The following is a 24,320-nucleotide window of genomic DNA, read 5'->3' as shown; positions in this document are numbered from 1 at the left end:
AGATCATGAGAAGCCATGTTCTTCCATCTGGGAAAAATAGTCCAAATCTACCATTAAAAAAAAAAAAAAATGCAGCAGGCAAAGTCTTTTAGGGTGTTTAAAAGGCCACACAGCAGAAAAGCTTTAGTCAGCTCACTCTAGCTACCATATATATTTGCATCAATTAATTTCTTGAATTTTATCTTTTTTTTTTAAAGATTTTTATTCATGAGAAACAGAGAGAGAGACAGAGACAGAGACGGAGAGGCAGAGACACAAGCAGAGGGAGAAGCCATCTCCTTGTGGGAAGCTCAATGTAGGACTTAATCCCAGGACCTCGGGATCATGCCCTGAGCTGAAGGCAGACGCTCAACCACTAAGCCACTTGGCTTCCCAATTTGTTGAGTTTTAAAATAGATGTTAAGTGTAATTATAAACAAGTATAATAAATGTAATAGTAAAATACTTGCAGTTTGACCCTTTTGCTTTCTAAATTTGACAGATAAACTTTGGTTACTTACTTAGAACTTCCAAATGGCATTTCTCCACGACAGATTCAGTAAATGTAAGCCACTATAAATCCTTCTTAGAAGTAGACAGAACAGGTGCACCTGAGTGGTGCAATGGTTGAACATCTGCCTTTTGGCTCAGGTCGTGATCCCAGGGTCCTGGGATCAAGTTCCACATCAGGCTCCCCACAGGGAGCCTGCTTCTCACTCTGCCTATGTCTCTGCCTCTCTGTCTCTCTCATGAGTAAATAAAAAAATTAAAAAAAAAAAAAAAAGAAGTAGGCAGAACATAAATTATTAATACATAACTAGTTAAGAGTGGCCAGGTTCAGAATACATTTGCCAGCTAGGATGCCTTATTACTTTCTACCAGCTTACTTACCCAAATGCAATGCTTCCTGGTACCTCTTGGTATCAAAGTACAAAGACACCAGTCTTGCCTAGGAAAGAGAAAAGGCATTGACTGATAGAAAGAAAGAAAAAAGCCAAAGAAAGAAATCAAAGATTGACAGTCACAGAACTGTTACTGCTGAATATACATGTCCTGGAGAGAGCATCAAATCCAGCCTAAGAAATGATCTAGCCCATGGTATTATCTGCTACTATGACCAGTGACTGACTGACTTAACTTTACTGTGGTGCTGTTTACTTCTCTGAGTCACACAGCAAGTCTGTCTCAAAACTTCAACCAGAGTATTTTCATGAGTGGGATTATTATCAATGATCTTTGGGTGCCTGGATAATACAAAATTACTGAAAATACTTTTGATCCGAATGATGTCACTTACATTCACAGTCTGTCTAATGCCTAGAGACCTGAAAGTAGCATTAACGCAGGCACATACCTCCAAAGCTTGGCGTAAGAAAGTTCGTTTCTCTGACTTGGCCCATTCGATGCACTCTAAACACAATTCAACCTACAACAGAGAAACAGTACATACAATATTATGTTTTCACATTCTTCCCACAAACCTTGCTTTGGAGAACAGCTTCAATTCCCTCCTTATCTATTACCCATGTTGCTCTATTTAATGTCTCAGGGGACATGCCTTGATCTACAGTATCTCACTGTGTAATGGTTATATAATGGAGAATTAACTTGGCTTTTTAGACATAAAGTATCTTTGTGCTTAGGTTGTGATCTTTTGAAAAAGAGCTTCACCTTCAAGATTCCTCTTCTACCTTCCCAGGAGGGACCCAGAACTTCCAATATATATAGCCTGGAATACAGATTTCTACAATGGCTGAGAAATCTTTAAAGCAGAAATTTCTCCCTAAATACTTGCAAATAATAATGGTAATGTGTTAATCTGAACCCACTAGTAATGAAGGGGAGAAAGCCTCAGACTGAGCACAAATGTCTTATTCCTAACAGTTGCCTGTAAGACTGAAAAGGCTCAGCTGGCTCTTTCCTTTCCGATACTAAGAAGTGCAACTAACCAATTCATCATCACAATACAATACATTTAGCACATATTAGATGAAGTAAAAAGAAAGCAGAATTAGCCTAACACTTAAAAAGACTTTAAAGCTTTATTTAAAGGTGCTTTGGGGGCACCTGACTGGCTCAGTTGGTAGAACATGTGACTCTTAATCTAGGGTCCTGAGGTCGAGCCCCACATTAGGTGTAGGGCCTACTTAAAACAAAAAAGAAAAAAAAATGAATGAATGAATAAAAATAATAATAAAGGTGCTTTGCACCCTCAGTTCTATCTGCCACCCAAGCAGTGAGAGAACATGCAAAGTAACTGATTTAAAGCAGTGTTCTATGCTAGAGAGTCTACATGCCATCAGGTATCTGTGACATATCAGCTTTGAGAAAGTGCATATAAGTACTGCAGATCTTACATCACTCTCTTACTGCAAGTTTTGTGTTAAGATTCCTAATCAGGGCAGCCCGGGTGGCTCAGCGGTTTAGCGCCGCCCTCGGCCCGGGGCCTGATTCTGGAGACCCCGGATCGGGTCCTGCGCCGGGCTCCCTGCATGGAGCCTGCTTCTCTCTCTGCCTGTGTCTCTGCCTCTCTCTCTCTCTCTCTGTGTCTCTCATGAATAAATAAATAAAATCTTAAAAAAAAAAAAAAGATTCCTAATCAAAGCATAGGATAAAAAGAAACTGAACTTTCTGGAGAACTCATTGCTAAAACAACATGCCTTTATGTACTTCCAGAGCTATCTTAATAAGTATTATAAGGAAGGAAAAGGAACAGAATATAATTCAAATAGACAGATCTTCTGCCTTTAGATCCTAAGTCCAAATTCAGTAAATAAACAGATGACATTATATGGTAATTTGGAGGATTCACCAATGAGATACTCAACGGAACCTTTGTAACTCACTGAAGCCCTCTGGTGGCTACTTAATCTCCAGTGCTAAACTCAACCAACCTCATTAAAAATTCTATGAAAACTAAAATAAAAGCAAGCCAAACACCATTTCAGAGTTTTGAGAGTTATGTTCTGAAAAGCCAAACTCGGGATCCCTGGGTGGCGCAGCGGTTTGGCGCCTGCCTTTGGCCCAGGGCGCGATCCTGGAGACCCGGGATCAAATCCCACGTCGGGCTCCCGGTGCATGGAGCCTGCTTCTCCCTCTGCCTGTCTCTGCCTCTCTCTCTCTCTCTCTCTCTGTGACTATCATAAATTAAAAAAAAAAAAAAAAAAATTTTTGAAAAGCCAAACTCATAAGATCTCTGTTCATGACATGAATGGAACTGAAAAAATCTGCTGAATGGGTTTAATAACGAAAATACAAGAGTCCTTGATAGTCCTACATGTCTTGGGAGGGCTTAGAAATGCTTACCATCCCAATTTTATCCAGGGAGCTTTTTCAAAGAATACAAAAATGGATGCCAAGGCTCCTGACTCAAGTTGTCTGGAATACAGCCTGGCCACCCAGATGTAGGTCTCTAGTTAAGAAACACTGAATTCTAATCCATCATCTCACCTGTCCCCATTTCCCTGACAGTCCAGATGTGAAGTGGCTCCCTCAAGGTCGCATATCAGCTGCTGGAATCAGAACTTGACCCTATCTCCATGCTTTTGTTCAAGTCAGTACTGACATTTCTCCTAGAGCAGGGATTTTTCACAAACTGAACGGAGAATCTGTTATCCTTTACAGGGTGCGTAATTTTGCACTATCTAGTACTATAATTGGTGAAGCCAGCACCTCAATTCTAAGGAAAAATTTTAAAGGCCACTAGCCTTGCTATACAACTATTTTGTTTGAGGTTCTGCGCTTGGTTAATGCTAACAATGACTGATAAAGGGGTAAGAATATTTGAGAAGTCCCTGCTTCTGGAGAAAGCCTTTATTTGAGTACAAAAGCTTAATGTGATAGAAATCAGACATTTAAGTTTGAAATCAATACACTTAACCATTTTTTAAAATGCCTTATTAACTAAATCCTAATAGGAGAATAGTAACTACTATTCCAAGTCTGAAATTCTCTAACACAAACTCCTTTTTTCCACAGAAATAACTGTTTCAATAACAGGACTCAATGTCAGGTTTCTTAAAACATGCTACTGTTACTGCAGTTAGACTATACCAAAAATGGCTTCTCTTGGGCAACTACCTGGAGATCCCTGAAAGGTAAGGTTAATTTTGAGATTTCAGTTCACTATTTGGAAAGGGTCTGGCTCAGTTCCCTCCTCAACCCAATTCTCTACTACCCTCCCCTTGCCATCACCCCATCCTCACTCTCCCACTCCACCCCTTTTCTTTCTAGGCTCTAAAGCTTAGTGCTGCAATTGATTCAATCCTAATCTGATTTCTTATCACCTTTTGGAATACAACAAACTGAAAACTGTTTTGTAGACCTATCCAACTAACGGTTAGTTCCCAAGCAGAAAAAGGCAAGGAAAATCCCCTCCTCCATCCTCTTGGGTACCAAACTCCCCAATACAACTCCTAGCTTTTTTCAACAACGTTCGCAAACTTCTTTTGCCTCAGGCCACAATACTACTTATGACAGTGACCTATAACTTTGCTCCTCTATCCTTTCCCATCACTCAATGAAAGAATTTTAAAAGAACCTAGGATGTTCCAAGATGAACACATAACTCCAATATCTCCAAGTCAGAGACCTTGACTCACCTAGAGAAATGCAGTAACCACACTTAACACTTGTATCTCAAGTCACTAAATTTTTGTCTTATTTCAACAAAGTACCTCCTAAGCGTCAACCACTACCACAGGGAAGGCATTATACACACATTCCTTCAACAAATATTATTCTGTAACTCCTCTGGGCCAAACTATTCTAAGTGCCGAGGACACAGCACTGGACAGGGCAAAGTAGCTATCCTCAGGGAACTTCTATTCTAAGGAGGAAACAGATGTTAAAAAGGAAAATAAATATGAAGAAAAGTAAAGCAGACAGGATATTTTAGACAGGAAGGCCTAACCAGACACAGAGACACATGATAAAGGCTAGTAAACCCCACTAACAAAGACAGGAGAGGAGGGCTAAATTATGATTTAATAGACCTCCACAAAGGAGTAGAACTGCTTGTTACACAAATGCAGTTCCATCCACTGAGTCTACTCTATGTTATGGTAAGGGACAAATTCTGGAGACTTCAGTGTGCAAAAAAGCAGCTTTGTTAACTAATTTTTTTCTGCCTAAAAAGTTGCATGTACCATGTATCAATCTATTTCAAACTAAGGTTTCTTGGCCCACTCATTATAAGGCACCCCATTTCAAACAAAAGATGGTGTCACTTTTTCATGAGAACAAGTACAATAAAAGAAAAGTTAAGGTTAGATAAGACTAACATCCCTTTAAAATCACTTTTTCTTTTAAATTATTCATAAAAAATATTTCTAATGCTTTGGTTAAAAAAAAAAAAAACAGCCATCTACAGCAGCCCGGGTGGCTCAGTGGTTTAGCACTGCCTTCAGCCCAGGGAGTGATCCTGGAGACCCAGGATCAAGTCCCACATCGGGCTCCCTGCATGGGGTCTGCTTCTCCCTCTGCCTGTGTCTCTGCCTCTCTCTCTCTCTCTCTCTCTCTCTCTATGTGTCTCTCATGAATAAAATCTTTAAAAAACAACAACAAAAAAAGCCATCTAAATATTAACTATTTTTTATTTACTATCACGAAACAGAGTGCTGCCACAAATTTGAAGACTTCTCTACAAATGAATTTTCTACAAATAAAGTTAGTTTATGGTGTTTAAACTAGGCCTCAAAGAATCATTAAGGCAAGAAAGCAGATTTTACCAAAGACCTGATTTCAAAGTGGGATCCCTATGTCCTAGATTTCTAAAATTCCTCACTATTTACTCAGAATGCTACTGTGCCCTTTCATACCTTTTATTTATACACCCACAGGGGCCAGAGCAAACAATTAGACATATAACCAACCAGCAATTCCTACCCTTGTCCTTATATTACCTGACATATTATATATTTGTTTATTGCCTGCCTTCCTCATTAAAATATAATCCCCATGAGAGCAGTCGCTATGTTTTTATAAATGTAATCCCATGTAACTATGTTTAACACATAGCCCACACTCAGTGAATACTGAGCAATGTACCTATAGAAAAGACAACTATGTTCTTTCTACAAACAGATTCAACCATAATCTATCCTACTTGGATCTGCTGCTTTTTACTGAGTAAGTTTTAACTTTGGTAGTGTCTCCTCCTGAACTGCAGAAAATATATCTTTGAAAAGTTCAGAAGAGGCTGATTCCAAAGAGGCACTCTTCAGTACGGTTCAGGGTCTGGTCTAAACTTGTAGAGGACATGTACAGGTACACCAGAGTCACTTCCGCACAGATGAGACACAAACAGATGGATGCTCACCCCTCCATAAAGGCATATACGCAGTACAAAACACGCCAAGAAGGGATGCCACAAGACTTATTTAGTGCTCACAGGGAGCTTTGTGACACAGAATGAAAGGTACCACAGACACAAAAAACATTACAAAGGTGTGGCAATACAATACCTCAAAGACAAGAATCAGTTTGTGACCCTGATGTAATGAGGATTCCAGGGACCACTGACAATCTCCACTTACAAAGCAAAGCATGGAACAGACCCAAAGTATCAAATGCCCTGTAACAAAGAGAAACTGACATGATAAGTCCTGAGCTGTCCTCCCAGCTATCCCTTCCACATTAGTACCACAGTGCAGGCAGGCATTTCTTTCACTGAAACAGACTTTTTTTTTTTCCTATTGTCTACCTTCTGCCATTAAAGTAGCTTACCTCCTGCCCTGTTGCTGCTTCCATATCAAGAAAGAGATCAAGAAGAGATCGGACCAGACGAGCTGCCTTAGCCTTGCTGATGGAATTCAAGAAGGGTCGCACATACTTCAGGAGTCCTCCAAGCTCTGTGTGGAAGGCAATTCAGAAAAGAAAAAGGAAACATCAATATTAGAAACTAGAAAATATCCATTAAAATAGTGACCCAAGATCATAAAATCCATCCTATGTCACTGTAAATCAGTCTAAATTAAGCATAATAAGAATTTAAAGCATTCTTAGAAGGTAACAGAGTAGCAAAAATGAGTGAACAACATATACCAAATTTGTATTCTATTCCGCACTCACCTACTTGATTACTATGAGGGCCCTGGGAAAAGCTCACCTCTCTTGGCCTCATTTACCTGTTTTAATGACAGATAAACAGCAAAGTGCTCATAGTCTCAGAGCACAGTTTTCTACAACATGAAATATGCTGTCTCTCTGACACCTGAGGTAAAATCAACTTCCTCACAAACCTGATGAGGTTATGGGAGGGGTGTTTTGTTGTTGCTGAATTTCCAAGTCCATCATGGCAGCTGTCCTTTAAACAGAAGGTATTCAATTCCAGGTTCCCTTCTCCTCCTCTCCCAAAGTTCTCCCCAGTTTAACCTTTTAGCAATATCACTTCCCTGGCACTCTGGCACTGAATAAACTTTTCACAGAAAACTTATGGTATTTTCCCTTTAAAGATATTCTAATCCCAAAAAAAAAAAAAAAAAAAAAAAAAAAAAGGTATTCTATCCCTTAAAGATATACCTAAAATTCTTCATCTATCTGAAAAGCCTAAGTCTTTTTTTTTAAGATCTTATTTATTTATTTGAGAAAGAGAGAGAGAAAACACAAGTAGGGGCAAGAGGCAGAGGGAGAGGGAGAAGCAGACTCCACGCTGAGCAGGGAAAGCCCCACGCGGGGCCACCCAGATGCCCCTGCAAAACCTAAGTTTTAAACTATGAACAAAAAAAGTGTTCAGCACAGAAGTTTCTCTCCCCTCTGATAGGAAAAAAAAGGTGGTACAGTCATTTTAAGGGAGCGGCTTTAGAAACAAGAGAAAAAATTACAGAATATTTCAACTCAATAACTACAGAAGTACTCTTGGAATGTAGGTTAAAATTACTTTAGTGCCACGGCTTCATTAATATTCTCCAATTGTGGACTCACCCTCCTGAGGATTCTAATTCAGGGCAAGCAAACCTCACCCTCCTGAGAATGCTAATTCAGGGTCCTGAAATCCTCATCTGCCTGAATAGTCACAGGATACATGGGACTGTGTCAGGTACAAAAGGAACTTTATACAGTGGAAAAGCTCATCTTTACCTTCACTTCCCAGTATTGACCTGAGATTCCACCAAGATTTTCCCCATTATGCTATTTCATTCACCCCTGCATAGACTACACATGCTTCTGCTTTCATGCCGCACTCCCACTGCATTCCCATGGAGAATTTCTCACCCATCTTCTTGACTTATATAAACCTTAGATATCCTTTTAGGTCCAGCTAAAGTCCTATTGAGTATTCCATGCTAACTACAGGCTACAATGATTTCTCCCTCTCAAATTCCTTTTACACTTGTACAAAGCTTTTTAAAAGTAGTCTACTACAGGGCAGCCCTGGTGGTGCAGCGGTTTGGCGCCACCTGCAGCCCGGGGCTTGATCCTGGAGACCCTGGATCTAGTCTCCTGTCAGGCACTCTGCATGGTGCCTGCTTATCTCTCTCTCTCTCTCTCTCTCTCTCTCTCTGTGTGTGTGTGTGTGTGTGTCTCTCTCAATAAATAAATAAAGTCTTAAAAAAAAAAAAAAGTAGTCTACTACAATGTCCCTTCCCCCACAGTATTTCCTACTATGCTGGAACAATTTTTTTTTTTTAAGATTTTATTTATTTATTAATGAGAGACCCAGAGAGAGAGAGAGAGAGAGAGAGAGGCAGAGACACAGGCAGAAGGAGAAGCAGGCTCCATGCAAGGAGCCCAACGTGGGACTCGATCCCGGGACTCCAGGATCACGCCCTGGGCCGAAGGCAGGTGCTAAACCGCTGAGCCACCCAGGGATCCCAATGCTGGAACAATTATGAACAATCTCTAATGATAGGAATGTTCAGAAAGCAGACTATTTGAATGTTAGTCAAATTTATTTGTTCTTTTTTAAAACACAAGTCTTTAGCCTCCCTCCACATGGCCTCAAATTTCTGAAGATAACTACCATTTATATCTCCTAACTTTCCCTTTCTTCAAGCAAAACATCTTTAGCTATTTCAACTGTTCCTCCAATGTTCTGGTTTCTAGATTCCTTGTCACCAAATAGACTCTAATTTGCAAACGTAACACTTGTAGTACCCAGAATGGAAAACAATTCTCCAGGTAGGGTCTGACCAGAAGAGTCATGGCCTAATTCTCTTGATCTGGCCACCACATGTAACACAAGATAGCCTACTTCCTTTCTTCTAATAGGACTTTTGTTTAGGCTGAATCCATTAAGGTCTTTTTTGCATAGACCAGTAATTCCTCACCTTCCTCTGTTTTGATAAATACTTTTAAGAAAAAAAAAAAAAAAAAAAAACTTTTAAGTATATAGCTTTATAATTGCCACACTGAATTTAATCTTGCTGGCTTTGGCAATAACTCTGAATCTTAATTCTGTCCTCTACTATACTGAGTCATCTATAAAAATAAGCAGGCCTTCTGAAATGGCTTTAGCCATAATGCCAGATGCTGACCAGAAGAACAAGGACAGATCCCTATGACATGATGCTAGAGACTTCCCTCTAGGTTGACAAATGATCTTTACCTGTACCTATCATTAAAATTATGGTAAATGTTCAAATACCTTGTTTACCTATCAATATTATGGCAAATGTTCAAATGCCTTCTTTACATCAGATATGTACTCTAACCCAGAGGTTGGCAAACTTTTTCTATGACAGGCCAGATAATTAAGTATTTTCAGCTTTTTGGGCTCTGTGGTCTCAACTCAGTCACTGTAGTGCAAAAGCAATCATAAACATCATGTAAACAAATGGGTGTGGCTGGGTTCCAAGAAAACTTTATTTACAAAAAGCAAGTAGCAAGCCACTGTCTGTGGAGCCCTGCAAACCAAAGAGAATGAAGATGAGTTTGAAATCATCTTTTCTTGGGACACCTGGGTGGCTCAGTTGTTAAGCATCTGCCTTTGGCTCAGGGCATGATCCCAGAGTCCCGGGACTGAGTCCCACATGGGGCCTCCTGCGTGGAGTCTGCTTCTCCCTCTATGTCTCTGCCTCTCTATCTCTCTGTCTCTCATGAATAAATAAATAAACAAAATCTTAAAAAAAAAAAAAGAAAGAAAAGAAATAATCTCTTTTTAATAAACCCATGGTCTTAAGTGATTAAAACCTACTTATCAAATAATCTGTCCCAGATATTAGTGATTACTGGTTTAAAGAGTCTAGAAGTTATCCTTTTCATTATCTTCAGGCAAAGTGAAATAATGTTTGCCCATCCTCAGTTTCCTTAATACTTCTCCATCCTCCAAGACTTTTCTCAGAATAATAGTGGCTCTATAAATATATCTGCTAGAACTATGCTTTTGAAATTAAAAGACAGAAACTGTCAGAGCCTAGAGACTTGAACTTATTTAAAGAGCGTATCTGCTCTCTCTCCTCTCACCTACCTTGTCTTTAATTCTCTCATTCTGATGTTTTTTCTTTTTGAAAGTCATTTTTCTTCCTGGAAAAGGCTAAAGTGAAACATGAACTAAGCAGCCTGCCCTTTGCTCTAGCACCTGCTAGATTCTATTATCTGCTCCAAGCACTGATAGTGTGTTATTCTTCTTACCCTAACAGAGAAACAAATGACCTCTTAGTTGCAAAAGATTCAGCTCACTTTTCATTTCAGTCTATTGCTACTATTCATTCTTGGTTATATTCCCTGTTTCTTTCCATTTTCATATATACTAATTTTTTTTAATTCCCAAAGAATCATACTGATTTCTTCTTCCTACTGAGATTATTTACAATTACATGACCAGAACTTCCTTTTGAGAATCTCACAGAACTCAAAATAATCCTTTTAGAATCTCAGGCTATGAAATCTGCAGATCCTGAACCTAGCCATCATGTATGATGATGCTCATCACCACTTTCAACCACTATTATGAACAACCTTGCCTTATTCACTAATTCCCAAATTACTGTCTAGGTCAGGGACCTTACCTTAAATTTTTTGAATGGAATACTTACACAGTCCTAACTGTATATTAAGTGCATAATATAACAAAATTGAAGATTAATAGACTAGACAGATTTTCTGTTCTCAGGAAACCGAAAATCAAAGGAAACATAAACCTATCAATTATGAACAGCAAAGTTAGGTACATATGGAGGCCCCAAGACTTCCTTAGGGTTTCTATTGTATATACCTATACTCATCAAACTCTTTCTTAGAAAACAATGGTAGGGCAGCCCCCGGTGACGCAGTGGTTTAGAGCCGCCTGCAGCCCAGGGCGTGATCCTGGAGACCCAGGATCAAGTCCCACGTCAGGCTCCTGCATGGAGCCTACTTCTCCCTCTACCTGTGTCTCTACCTCTCTCTCTCTGTGTCTCTCATGAATAAATAAATAAAATAAAAATCTTAAAAGAAAAAGAAAACAATGGTAAATAACCTGGAAAAGTTTCTGAAGTCCTTATGATTCACCTGTTAAATTTCAATAGGTTTAGCTATACACTTCTCAACTTCTCAGGTTCTGAGTCACACAAAGGGGAGAGGCAAGGAATAAGCAGAGAACAAAGCATAAAACAGGAATTTCAAGCAAAACAGTTAACATTTTTGGATAAAATTTTTAAATGCTGACTATACTACATGCTATTTGTAATTATCCATGCTACTGGAGGAAAATAGATATTTGGAAATTTCAACAGCAGAAAAATCTTAAACTTTCCCCTTCTAATTCTTTCTGGAAAATTACCTTATTAATCATATTTTGTATGGACTAATTACCAAAACTATTATGCAGCCTCAAGCTCACATTGACTGACAGGCAAAAGGAATCCATAAATATGTTAAATAGGAGAGAAGTCAGTATAAAATGAACAAAACAGGGATGGCTGGCTGGCTCAGCTGGAAGAGCATGTGACTCTTGATCTGAGGGTCGAGCTGGAGCCCTGTGTTGGCTGTAGAGATTACTAAGAAAATAAACTTTAAAAAATAAATAAATAAAATGAAAAAAACAGCAGCAACCACTAATAACCCATAAGTGAGTATGGAAAGCAAGAATCATTACACCACAAGGCCATGAGCTCTGAAGTGGGACAAACTGGCTCAAATCCTGGCTCTCCCACATACTATGAGTGATCTTTGATAAGTTATTTACCTCTTCTTTGCTCAATTTCTTCAGGTATAAAATGGACAACGGTGTCTATCTTACTGAGTTGCTTTGAGGATGCAATAAACTAAATCAAATTTGTGCTTAAAATAGTAACTAGTTGACAGCATTTAAGAACTGTTTTATTGGGATCCCTGGGTGGCGCAGTGGTTTGGCGCCTGCCTTTGGCCCAGGGCGCGATCCTGGAGACCCGGGATCGAATCCCACATCAGGCTCCCGGTGCATGGAGTCTGCTTCTCCCTCTGCCTGTGTCTCTGCCTCTCTCTCTCTCTGTGACTATCATAAATAAATAAATAAATAAATAAATAAATAAATAAATAAGATTAAAAAAAAACTGTTTTATTATAACTTCAAATGATTATTTTAAATAAGATACAAAACCCATATAAACACACCCTCCCAAATGCATACATCTTTACTCAATTTTCTATTAACTAAGCCTAATTAATCAATGTTAGTCATCCTTAATTGTGAAAAATCTTAGTTCTCAAGTTCAAGAAGTTTTGCTAACTTACACAAAGTAATTCACAAGGTCACTTGACCAGAACTTAATCCATTCTACATTAGATAAGATCTATATTCACTTTAAAACTGACTTTTAAAAAATCATCCATTTTGGGATCCCTGGGTGGCACAGCGGTTTAGCGCCCGCCTTTGGCCCAGGGCGTGATCCTGGAGACCCGGAATCGAATCCCACGTCGGGCTCCTGGTGCATGGAGCCTGCTTCTCCCTCTGCCTATGTCTCCGCCTCTCTCTCTCTCTCTCTCTCTCTCTCTCTCTCTGTGTGTGTGACTATCATAAATAAATAAAAATTTTTTTAAAAAATCATCCATTTTAAGCTTAAGCTACCTTCTAAATACTATTACCACTTTACTGGTCAAAGGCCCTTCCTGGTCTCTTATTCCAATGACTCTTATTCTAAGGACACACCCATCATCAGAAAGTCATTTCAAACCTAGAAACTCAATTGTTCAATTACAGCTAGAACATCTGGGCAATGATATGCACAAAGTCCCAGGTAATAATGGAGAAATCTCAAGGCTTTTCCATTATATGTCTCACTGTCTATCAGGAAAAAGCGACAGCTAGTCACTTACTTGAATGCAAAATCCCTCGTCATTTTCAAGTCAGGGGCCCAAGTCCCTATCCACCTTAAATAAATCAGTGCTGAAATCACTAAGATAGCTGCTACTCGCGCTGCTGCCTTTATGTAAAGGAACACAGTAAAAATTCAAACCAGAAACAAATCACAGATCACCATATCCCAAGAAGAACAGGACTTTCCCTCACCTGCAGAACAAAACTGTTCCAGGAAAGAAGTGAGTTTAAAGGTCCACCTAACTTCCTGCTAAAAAAACTGAAGCTCAATAAGTTGATGATAGCATGGATTTATACCACCAATACACTGTGTGGATGCATCCCTATGTTCCTCTACTCCAACAGAAACTTGAAACTTCAACATTTCAGGTAAAAGAGAAAGCAACCCATTTGCAGCACTCACCTGCAGCTTGTCCAGTCTTCGCCAAGAGAGACCCCAGTTCCAGGATACTCTGCTCTTTGACCTGCACTGCCTCCTCATCATTCTCCTGAATGTCACGCTTCACTGGGAGAGGAAAATGCAAACCTTCTTAGAATTCTGACAAAAAATGAAGACTGAGGGAAATTTCACCCTCACAAGAACAACACAAACTCAGTTACGAAAAGACAAAATCTAGAGAACTTAAAAAAAAAAAAAAAACCTCCTAAAAAAGTGAAACCATCATGTAAGATATGTCCCATGTAAATTATAGATTACTGATTTTAAATGTGCCTTTTCAAAAAAAAAAAAAAGGTGCCTTTTCATTCTATGAATCAGAATTCCCCTTACCCATATACATTGAGATTTGTTGCTGTCACTTGGTTAAAGCAAAATTCAAACAAGTTCTTCATACTTGTGGTGGTAAGCCCTACACTAGGCACTTTGTTACTGAATATATTAAACATGCCTAAATGTTTACATGCCACAAAGTAAAATCAAAAAACCATCATTTACAGAGGACTAAAAAAGTAGTCTTTCAATAAACTTTAACCTGCAGAAAGCCTCACTAATGGGTGTGCTAGGGATAAGCAGTTGTACGAAGCCATTCAGGAAAAACAACCCAATCAAAGCTCCAGTGAGGTCCCTAGGAGGGATCACTGCTTTATAATGGATTCAGGACCTGTTAAAATAACTTTGTGCTATCCGTCCCACTTTCAACTGTTAATAACTATTTTACCACTCAAACACTGAATAACCTCTTGGAGTCTGTGGTGATAATTTTAGTGACCATCATTAGTTATCACTTCTCTTACAAAGAAAGCATCATGACTTGACAAAAACCACGACTTAGATACTCCATGATGGAGTCTGGAAAAAGTAAGACTGTAACCATCATGACTCAAGCTTGCTCTAACAGGGAAGCTTTCAGGGAACCTCCCCCCCACCACCACCACCACCGTAGAGCGGACAATCACAGAGTGTTCCGACTATAATGACAGTTTACCATAATTTTACCACTTTATGAAAGACAAAATACTAGGCACTAAACAAAAAATAAAATAAAACCCATGCTTTTCAGATGCGTGTGTACTCACAGAATAAAAATGTGTACGTGGTTTTAAAGAGGACGCTGGTTCTGTAATTCTAACTGACTTAATTCAAGATGAGAACTTCTAAACGAAAACCTCTCATTTACCACAGATGCATCTTAACCCCCCTAAGATAAAGCCACCCAGATCCTGTCACGGTCTTTGCTCCACGCACGCCAGTCAGGAATACCACACTTCAACAGACCAGCAAGTCCACCTCCGAGCCAGCATCCCGAAGGTCTCGCGTACACGTGCGTTCTTACGCTACTTGTTGATCCGGTCTGAATCTTCTCAAGCTACGTGAGAGAGATCGCACCGCCACAGGTGCAGCGAGGGGCCAGCCCTTCACCACGGAACGTGCAAAGCCTCCTCTGTCATCACCAATCCATTTCTCTTCGCACCTGAACCCCGGAAGAGACTTGTCGGAGGCGACTGGCTGGAGCTCCCGTCTCAGTTACCCGGGGGCGTGAAGGTGTAAGGCAACCTACTACAAATCGACTTCGATGTTCTCCGGCGACCCGACAACTAACTCCCCGAACTCCCTTCCCACGCCTGCAGGAGAGACCTGCCAGGGCGATTAGTCACCTCGTGTGCCCGGGCGGTCCCCGGTCGCTCCCGCACCCGACACGGCGGCAAAGCACCGTCTCGGGCACCTCTTCAAACCAAATGCCAGGCTGCAGTGTGTGTCCCCTCCGTGTTTCCCACACTCCCTTTAGCGCAGCCTTTCGCCGCGGGGCTGGGGGTAGGTGGTGGCAGCTCCACGCGTCCCGAGGAACACAACTCCGAGAGAAAGGCGAGCGCTCGCGCGGCCACCCGGAGCGGGCTGCGCTGATAACAACGGCGGGAAGCGCTGCGTACGGCGGGTTTCGCCGGGCCCCTCCACTCGAGGCTCAGTCCTGTCGGCGACAAGCCCGCGGGGCGGCACCGCTCGCGGTCCCGGGCCAGCCCGCACGGGCCGGAGCAGCGGCAAGGCTGGAAGTGGCGGCGGCCCCGGCGCGGCCCACCCTCGCTCCACGCCGAGCCCACCGTGAGTCAGCAGCCGGCGAGCGGACCCCCGGGCTGCCTCGCGGCTTCCCACCCGGTGGGACCCCGCTGGCTCCAGGGAGCTGCTAGCGGCCTGTGCCCCCGGCCCGGCCCCCCTCACACACAGTGAGTCAGCAGCCCCGGAGCCGGCTAGCCCGGCCCCGCGCCGCCGCCGCCGCCCCACACACGGCGAGCTGAGCCGGCAGGGCCAGAGAGGGGGCAGGGCGACCTTTACCGATGGAGTGGAGAATGTCGATGGAGGCCTCCCGGTCAGTGCTGAGTAGAGACTGGGCTCTCTGGAACTCCACCACCGCCGCCGCCGCCATCTTACCGCTTTCACACCGTCCCTGGCCGCGGCCGCCGACGCCGGAAACACACTCCCGGAAAGCCCGCCCTCGCACCCCTCTTAGCCCATGGTTACCCCCCCCCCCCCGCCCTCTCCCGCTCCCAGAGCACCACGGGAGTTGTAGTCTTGCCGCGCGGGTCGGGGATTGAGGGGCGAGGGAGGAGAGCTGGGGCGCCCCAGCTAGTGGGCGGCAAGCTCCCCAGCACCGCCTAGCGGCCGACCGCCGGGAGAAAGAGGCGGTGCCTAAGAATTAAAGCCGAAGGCTAGTCCCCACCCACCCCAAAAGAAGCAACTCTCCTACCTCGCCCTTGACGGGACGTTTTGAGCACCTGCCTAGGTATTCATTGAAAAACGTTTGGCTTCCTTTGTAGCTTCCACGTTTAAGCATTCATTCAGGGCAATAAACGATCTTATTAGTGCTCACTGCGGCACACAAAGAATAGCACCATTCAAAGCATTCAAGTGTCGAACAACATCTCTCTCTGTCACACACACACACACACACACACACACACACACATGCGCACACTTCCCAGGCTAGAATCCTAAAGAATCAAACAGGATCATAGCCAGCCTGTGATTAAGCCCATCAGCGTCGGGAGAACTGATGTTAGAAAGTGAAATACCATCTCTGCCCCATTCACTCAATAAATCCCTCTTGGGGGGTTCACATGGGACTCTAATGGCTACCTGAACTCTCTGCTCAGAAAAGAAAAAAAAAAAAGGATTTTTCTAATATCTCTAGTTTCTTCAACTAGAATCACAGATATCTGAAAGGCTGCCAAGTGAAAAGAGAAAAGACATACTGTGTGACCACTGAGGGGTGAGCTTAAGGGAAGCGCTAAAAATACACAGAGGCAATGCAATATGAGGATTATGAAGACAATCCAAAACCAGAATATGTTGTCCCCTAAAGGGACCTGTAAAGGGAATCAACATTGCACTCCTCTTTGACTGGGTTAGGCAATTTATACATTTTTCTTTTATCCTCCCAACAATGTCCTGTGAAGAAGGCATTATTTACACTCCTTTCACAGGTGAGGAATGGGGTTTAAAGTGATTTGGTGATACTTACATGAGCAGAAACTTATATTATCTGCAACTTAGGGAATGCATTCCTAGTTCCCGGGTGTGTCCAAAAGAAAACTGGATCACATCTCAACAAGTTGTAAACAAGATTCATGGCACTGGTGGGGAAATTGATTAAATGGCTTCTAGATTTCTCCTAATTCTGAGATACCATGAATCTCAGTATAAAACTAAACCTTTCTTTGCTTTAAAAAGTCATCCCTCCCTCCTCAATTTGGTGAGCAATCAATATATTGTACCATAATATTAGTGAGCTATAAAATTCTAAAGCTGAGAACAACAGGAAATAAATATCTTTAGCTTCTAAAGACCTACCAGTTCATCCTCACTACTTTAGTAAGTAAAAGATTTACTAAAAAATGACCAGACCAATCCTAAAACCTTCAGCTACTTCCAGGCTCCATCAGGAAGCGATAAAAAAAAAATCAAAAGGAACTCGTTAGAAGAAATCATGAAAGAGGATGAAATGCTCACCTCACTACCAAGAGGAAGCACTACAAAAGACTGGGGGTGTTTGTGAGATCTTTTTCCCAAGTTGGTGAGTCTTACTGACTACAGCAACCTAGCCATCTCTGTGCAGCCACCTTGGTAAGAGTTTTTTTAAGATTTTATTTATTTATTCATGAGAGACATAGAGAGGCAGAGACACAGGCCGAGGGAGAACAGAGTCCCCTTGGGGAGCCCAATGCAGGACTCAACCCTATGACCCCAGCATCATACCCTGAGCTGAAAGCAGACCAGGTGCCCTTAGTAAGAGTTTTGAGGTGAGCCAGCCCTTTCTCACCAGGAGATTGGGGCTTTATGTATATTCATGAAGATGGTTACCACTTTTGGCCTACAGAATTCTGAATTAGGGAAGGAGGCTGATACATTCCACAATTGGACAAGGAGAAAGGGCAGCAATGGGACAGCCTCCACTACCTGTGTTTGGCATAGACAGGTGGCCAATTCAATAGGCCCACCATTCAATTTCCCACCAGAGTGAAAAGACCCAGTAATAAGAGACTAGAAGGGTGGACATCAAGAAGCAATGACTGAAAAAGGATCTTAAGGTTCACAGGAATAGCCTCTAAAGAACCCATAAATCACATGGACCTCTGCTTCTAATGATATGAGTCATGTGAGACACTTTTACTTCCTTTCTTTAATCCCTCGCCTACTTCCCTGCTCTCCCCAAACACACGCCTCACCCTTAAAGCCAGAGGAGACCTGGAAACAGCAGAGTGAGAGAGGGAGGAAAAAGAAAAGAGGAAAAGTATAAACTAAACACCAATTTCCAACTTAGAGTCAGAGAGGGGAGAAACTTTAAAATAAATATGGGGGCACCTGGGTGGCTCAGTCGGTTGAGTGGTGTGGTCTTGATTTCAGCATTGTGAGATCGAACAGATGTCGGGCTCCAAGCTCAGTGGGTAGTCTGCTTGAGGATTCGTGCTGTCTCTCTCCCTCTGCCTCTCCCCCTGCTTGTGTGCTCTCTCTCAAATAAGTAAATAAATCTTTAAAAAATAAAAAATAGATATGAAATTGATGTCTTGATTTAGGCTAGACTGGACTTTTCTTCTTAATAAATTATTTTTTAGAGCAGTTTTAGGTTCACAGCAAAACTGAGCAGAAAGCAGATAGAATGGACTTTAAGTCATTAGAAATGACCTAATAATTAGGAGACATTATCTCGAGGAAGAAATGGGAGATCCAACAAAGAATGGATAGAGGAATGTAGCTTGTACCTGCACCAAATCCTTCAATATGTCTATTACAGCACCACCATCTGCTCAGTTTCCTAGTTACCTAAACTGATTCCTCCTTTCTCCAACCATTGCCACCACAGCTAAATATTACCTAGTAGTTATTCTCCTGAACATGTTCTTTAGGTATTATCAGTTCCACACCATCCTCGCTAACATTTTTTTTAAAGATTTTATTTATTTATTCATGAGAGACAGAGAGACAGAGAGAGAGAGAGGCAGAGACACAGGTAGAGGGAGAAGCAGGCTCCATGCAGGGAGCCTGACATGGAACTCGATCCCGGGTCTCCAGGATCACACCCTGGGCTGAGGGAGGCATTAAACCACGGAGCCACCTGGGCTGCCCCCTCTCTAACATTTTTAAAGATTATATACATATAGTAATCTCCTACTGGTCCTACTCTTTGGAGCTACCCAGTGATCCCATAGGAGATGCAAGAGGCATACAGGACTAGTTTATTACACTACTTGCCCTTGATCATCCCTTTCTTTCCCATCAAGTCCAAGAGAGTGATCTCTATACCTCCATTGTATCTTTATCTTTCAAACAGTATCATCAGGGAGAAAACACAATAAAAGGACCACAGGTTTTGGAGTAATCCACCTGCTTTCAAAGCCCAGGCCAGCCACTTTGCTGATGATTTTAACATGTTTCTTAATTTCTGTGATCTTTGGTTTTCTCATCTGGAAAAAAAAGGGATAATAAAACCTAACTCTCAAGGTTTCTGTAAGGATAGTAGATAAGATAATATGAGGTCATACAGAATAAATGTTATTTTCTTTCCATGTAGCATCTTCATTACAGAAGAGTGAGAAGTAACTTACGTTATAGGGATCACTAGCTACTGCTTACTAGTCATCTTTCACTGACTGCACTGATGGGCAACCAATGCTCTTACACTTAAGTAATACAAAACTATAAGTCATTCTCAGGAATGTAACATTCTCAATGTCACCAAAAGCTCCCACCCATCTTCTGGCAGTTGTTCTGCCATTCATCTCCATGCTGAGCATCTTCAAAATTTCTCTGCATGTATCTGACAGTCTGGGAATTGGGGAGGGTCTGGTTACCATCCCTTTCACTGGGGGCCACAAAGTGTTGCATAATCTGGCCCCTGACTACTTCTCCAACTTCACCCCTTACTCACTCTGCTCAGTTGGCCCTTTTGTGTTTTTTTTCTTTCTTTTTTTTTGTCCTCAAACATGCCAAGTTCTTTCCCACCTCAAAGCCTTTATGTTCCCTCCCCAGCTTTCAGCTCAAAGATCATTTCTACAAAGAGGCCTTCTGTGTCATCCCATTAAAAGTAATCTCCTCCACCTTCAGTCCAGGAACCAACATATCACTCTGTTTATCTCCGTCTCAGGACCTAACATAGTCTTTGATTTCCTATGTCACTAGTCTAAAGCTCGCTTCCCTCCACAAGGTTTCAGGGACCTTGTCAATCTTGTCCACTGTTGGGGATCCCTGGGTGACTCGGCAGTTTGGTGCCTGCCTTTGGCCCAGGGCCTGATCCTGGAGTTCTGGGATCGAGTCCCACATCAGGCTCCCTGCATGGAGCCTGCTTCTCCCTCTGCCTGTGTCTCTTCCTCTCTCTCTATCTTTCTGTGTCTCTAATGAATAAATAAAATCTTAAAAAAAAAAAAAATCTTGTCCACTGTTAAAGACCCCAGCTCCCATGGTAGTGGCTTGCACACATGGCAAACACTCAATACATATTTGTTGGATAAGTACTAATATCTGCCCTGCCACAAAATTCTGCTGCCCTAAGTGTCCATGCCCTACACTATGTGACTGTTTTGCCATTGCTGTTTAGATGAGGTACGCGTGAAGGGGCTGTCTCAGATTCGTCATGACCTAGAGTTTATAGGGATTGACCTAAAAAGATCAGCAGGACCAATCCAATTCCTCTCTCAGGAACTGGGGAACTGAGAGACTCAGCCACTTAACCAAGGGAACTAAAATCAAAATCTGTCACTTGGAACCAATGAGATCCAAGTTGGTAGAAGGAAAACTCAGCAGATGAGTGAAGAAATGCAGGGATGTCATGGAAGAGAATCCAAACACATCCACAAAAGGCCACCTCAGTTCCTAACAATTTTCTAATTTTCACCTCCACCTCCATGAGGCCCACCCATGCCATATTCCCCATTCTTGAAATACTGGGACGTGTTTCCAAGTATCTTCCAGTCCCTCTCACGATGTTAAGAAGAAAGGTTCGGTGTGATGTCACTATGTTTTTAATGGCTCTTTAATATTCTTTCATCTCTCTTCTTAACAAAGTGAGAGGAAGCAACAGTACCTATGTGGAGTTACGCTTCCTTGTTTTTGTTTTTAAGGTTACATCCTACCTAGAGCCAATAATACTACTGATTTTCCGTTGAAGGTAGAGATGCGTAATTATACTGAAAAGCAAAGTGGGTCGGGATGCCTGGGAGGCTCAGCGGTTTAGCACCTGCCTTTGGCCCAGGGTGAGATCCCAGAGTCCCGGCATCAAGTCCTGCATGGAATAGAGCCTGCTTCTCCCTCTGCCTGTGTCTCTGCTTCTCTCTCTGTGTCTCTCATGAATAAATAAATAAAATCTTTAAAAAAAAAAGTGGGTCAATTTAGATAGCAATAGATATAGTATATGGACATGGAAAAAAATCAGGAATATGTATGGTGAGCAAATGATTATTTGGTCCAAAAAATCAAATTCCAGTATTGCCACTATGTAGTCAACCATCTACCTCCCACTATCTTTATTTTTATTCCAAAATCACATCTCTAATTGGAAGACCAGGAAGTCCTTTGGGTTCTTGCCCTAGACATACAATTTTTTTTTATGATAGTCACACACACACACAGAGAGAGAAAGAGGCAGAGACACAGGCAGAGGGAGAAGCAGGCTCCCGACGTGGGATTCGATTCCAGGTCTCCAGGATCGCGCCCTGGGCCAAAGGCAGGCGCTAAACCAATGCGCCACCCAGGGATTCCTAGACATACAATCTTTAAAGATGGCTTTCGGTTTAGCGCCGCCTGCAGCCCGGGGTGTGATCCTGGGGACCCTGGATCGAGTCCCACATCAGGCTCTCTGTATGATGCCTGCTTGTGTCTCTGCCTCTCTCTCTCTGTCTCTATGAATAAATAAATAAAATCTCTAAAAAAATAAAGATGGCTTTCAAGTTGCTTCTGGCAAAGGTATTCTATACTGTAGAAAAAAGAATACAGAATTTGAAGTCAGGCAAACAAGGAGCTCAAGTCTTTACTGCCATCTAATAGTCAAATTACTTAAACTCTCTGAGATTGATTTCAGTCATTAGTAAAACCATTTTTAAAACCTACTCCATTTGAGGAGTGCCTAGGTGGCTCAATCAGTTGAGTGTCCACCTCTTGGTTTTGGCTCAGATAGAAATCTTGGGTTGTGAGATCCAGCCCTCTTCCTCTGCCCCTCCCCCGACTCTAGCCCTTGCTCTAAAAAAATAAATAAATAAAATCTTTAAAATAAATATACTCCATTTGATGGTTGCACAACCATGTGAAATATGTTTAATACCACAGAACTGCAAGCTGAAAAATGGTTAAAATTTTAAATTTCATTCTGTGTACTTTACCAACATAAAAAAAAAATATTTCACACAAGTGTTTGAAGATTAAAGTTTTAAAGACACTATAACACTTCAGTACTATGACTGACACATATAAGTGCTCAATAAATGGTAGCTCTTAAAAGATACTTAAGTTGCAGTGCTGACTGGGTGGCTCAGTGGTTAAGTGTCTGCCTTTGACTCAGGGCATGATCCTGGGGTCCTGAGATGGAATTCCACTTCAGGCTCCCTGTGGGGAGCCTGCTTCTCCCTCTGCCTGTGTCTTTGCCTCTCTCTCTGTGTCTCTCATAAATTAATTAATTAATTAGTTTAAAAAAAATAGTTAAGTCGCTGGCTAAATTAGCTGATTAGCACCCACCACTCCCCTTCCTCAGGGAGCCCTCATAGAGGGCTAAATGAACATTTAATCAGTGATTTTTATAGCAAAAGGCTCTATCAATCAATCGTCAACTTTGTTTCTAATCTTAGGCTTCCTCACCCTCAACTTGCCTCCCTTCCCTCTCTGCTAAGCTCTTTTTGTCCCTCCACCATTCCAAGACAAACCACAAAGCCCTAACCTCCCCCCATGCTACCCCATATTCCAAAACTATTTCTTTCTCCTGTACAACTATTAATTTTTTTAAAAGATTTTGAGAGAGCACAATGGGAGAGGGGGAAGGAGAAGCAAACTCCACACTGAGCAGAGAGCTGGATGTAGGGCTCAATCCCAGGACCTGGAGATCGTGACCAGAGTGGAAGGCAGATGCTTAACCGACTGAGTCACCCAGGTGCCCCTGTTAATTTTTTTTTATTTTTAAGTAATCTCTACACCAATGTGGAACTCAGGACCCTGAGAGTCATGAGTCATGCTCTACAGACCAAGTAAGACAGGCACCCCTATAATTGTTAATTTTTCATTGAGCTTTTAAAATGTTTTATATCCCATAAATGACCAAAAGGGGAATGCTATAATGTGCTCTCCAGCTAATACAAGAGTATACACTTCTACTTCTCTCCCCCATACTGTGTAACTAAGGGAGCTAAGGTTAGCAGTTCTAAGTTAGTGGTGATTCACCAGCTCTGCAAGTCCACTGCCACTGAAGCTCTAGAGGGGAAAAGAAAGTAAAAACTAGACAAAGAATGTCATTATTATCTTTTCATCTCTTTGGAAATCCTCTCTCACACTGCCACCTTTCCCTAGACCTCCAGATACCTTATTGCATTTATGTTTTATTATGGTTATCCTTTGGTGAAAACCTGTTAGTGATACACTCTGCCTTTAACTAAAAAGGTCTTTATTTTGACTCTCATTCTTAAGTGGCAGTTCAGGTGGGTATAAAATTCTTATACTGACATTTACTTTTATTCAGCATTAAAGATGACCATTTTCAGTCTAATTGAAATTCCTTTGTAGGTAATCTGTCTTTTCTCTCCAATTAATTTTAATGTTTTTTCCATTCTAGGCTCTCTACAGTTTCACTACAAAATATTTACATTCTAATGAACATTCACTGTGCTTCCTGAATCTGAGGATTCATGCCTTACATTAACCCTGGAAGCTTCTCAACATAATGTCTTTAATTATTGCCTCCTCTGTTTCTCTTCCCTTCTGGAAATCCTTTTAGATGTAAGTTAGATCTGCATTGTCCAATACAGTAGTCACTAGTACATGTGGCTACTAAGCACTTAAAATGTGGCCAGTCCAAACTCAGCAGTAGTATAAGTGCAAAATATACACTGGATTTTTTTTTAAAGATTTAAAAAAATTTTTTAAAGATTTATTTATTTATTTATTCATTCATTTATTCATAAGAGACATAGAGAGAGGCAGAGACACAGGCAGATGGAGAAG

General features: G+C 41.7%; 1 protein-coding gene across 1 annotated transcript in view; it reads right to left on the bottom strand.

Moving 5' to 3' along the window:
• PSMD11 (proteasome 26S subunit, non-ATPase 11) overlaps nt 1-16,123 on the bottom strand; it is a 31,406-nt gene extending 15,283 nt beyond the window's left edge. Inside the window, exons 1-5 of the mRNA XM_072779459.1 lie at nt 15,963-16,123; nt 13,599-13,700; nt 6,706-6,830; nt 1,334-1,405; nt 871-928 (exon numbers count right to left, since the gene is read on the bottom strand). Coding sequence (XP_072635560.1) covers nt 871-928; nt 1,334-1,405; nt 6,706-6,830; nt 13,599-13,700; nt 15,963-16,053 — 448 coding nt within the window. The 5' untranslated portion in view covers nt 16,054-16,123. The remainder of the gene's footprint in view (nt 1-870; nt 929-1,333; nt 1,406-6,705; nt 6,831-13,598; nt 13,701-15,962) is intronic.
• Between the last annotated feature and the right edge of the window lie 8,197 nt (nt 16,124-24,320).

This window comes from Canis lupus, chromosome 16 (assembly GCF_048164855.1).
Source record: "Canis lupus baileyi chromosome 16, mCanLup2.hap1, whole genome shotgun sequence".
Classification (NCBI taxonomy): Eukaryota; Metazoa; Chordata; class Mammalia; order Carnivora; family Canidae; genus Canis; species Canis lupus.
The sequence above is the reverse complement of the archived record's forward strand: the minus strand, read 5'-3'. Positions and strand labels throughout refer to the sequence as shown.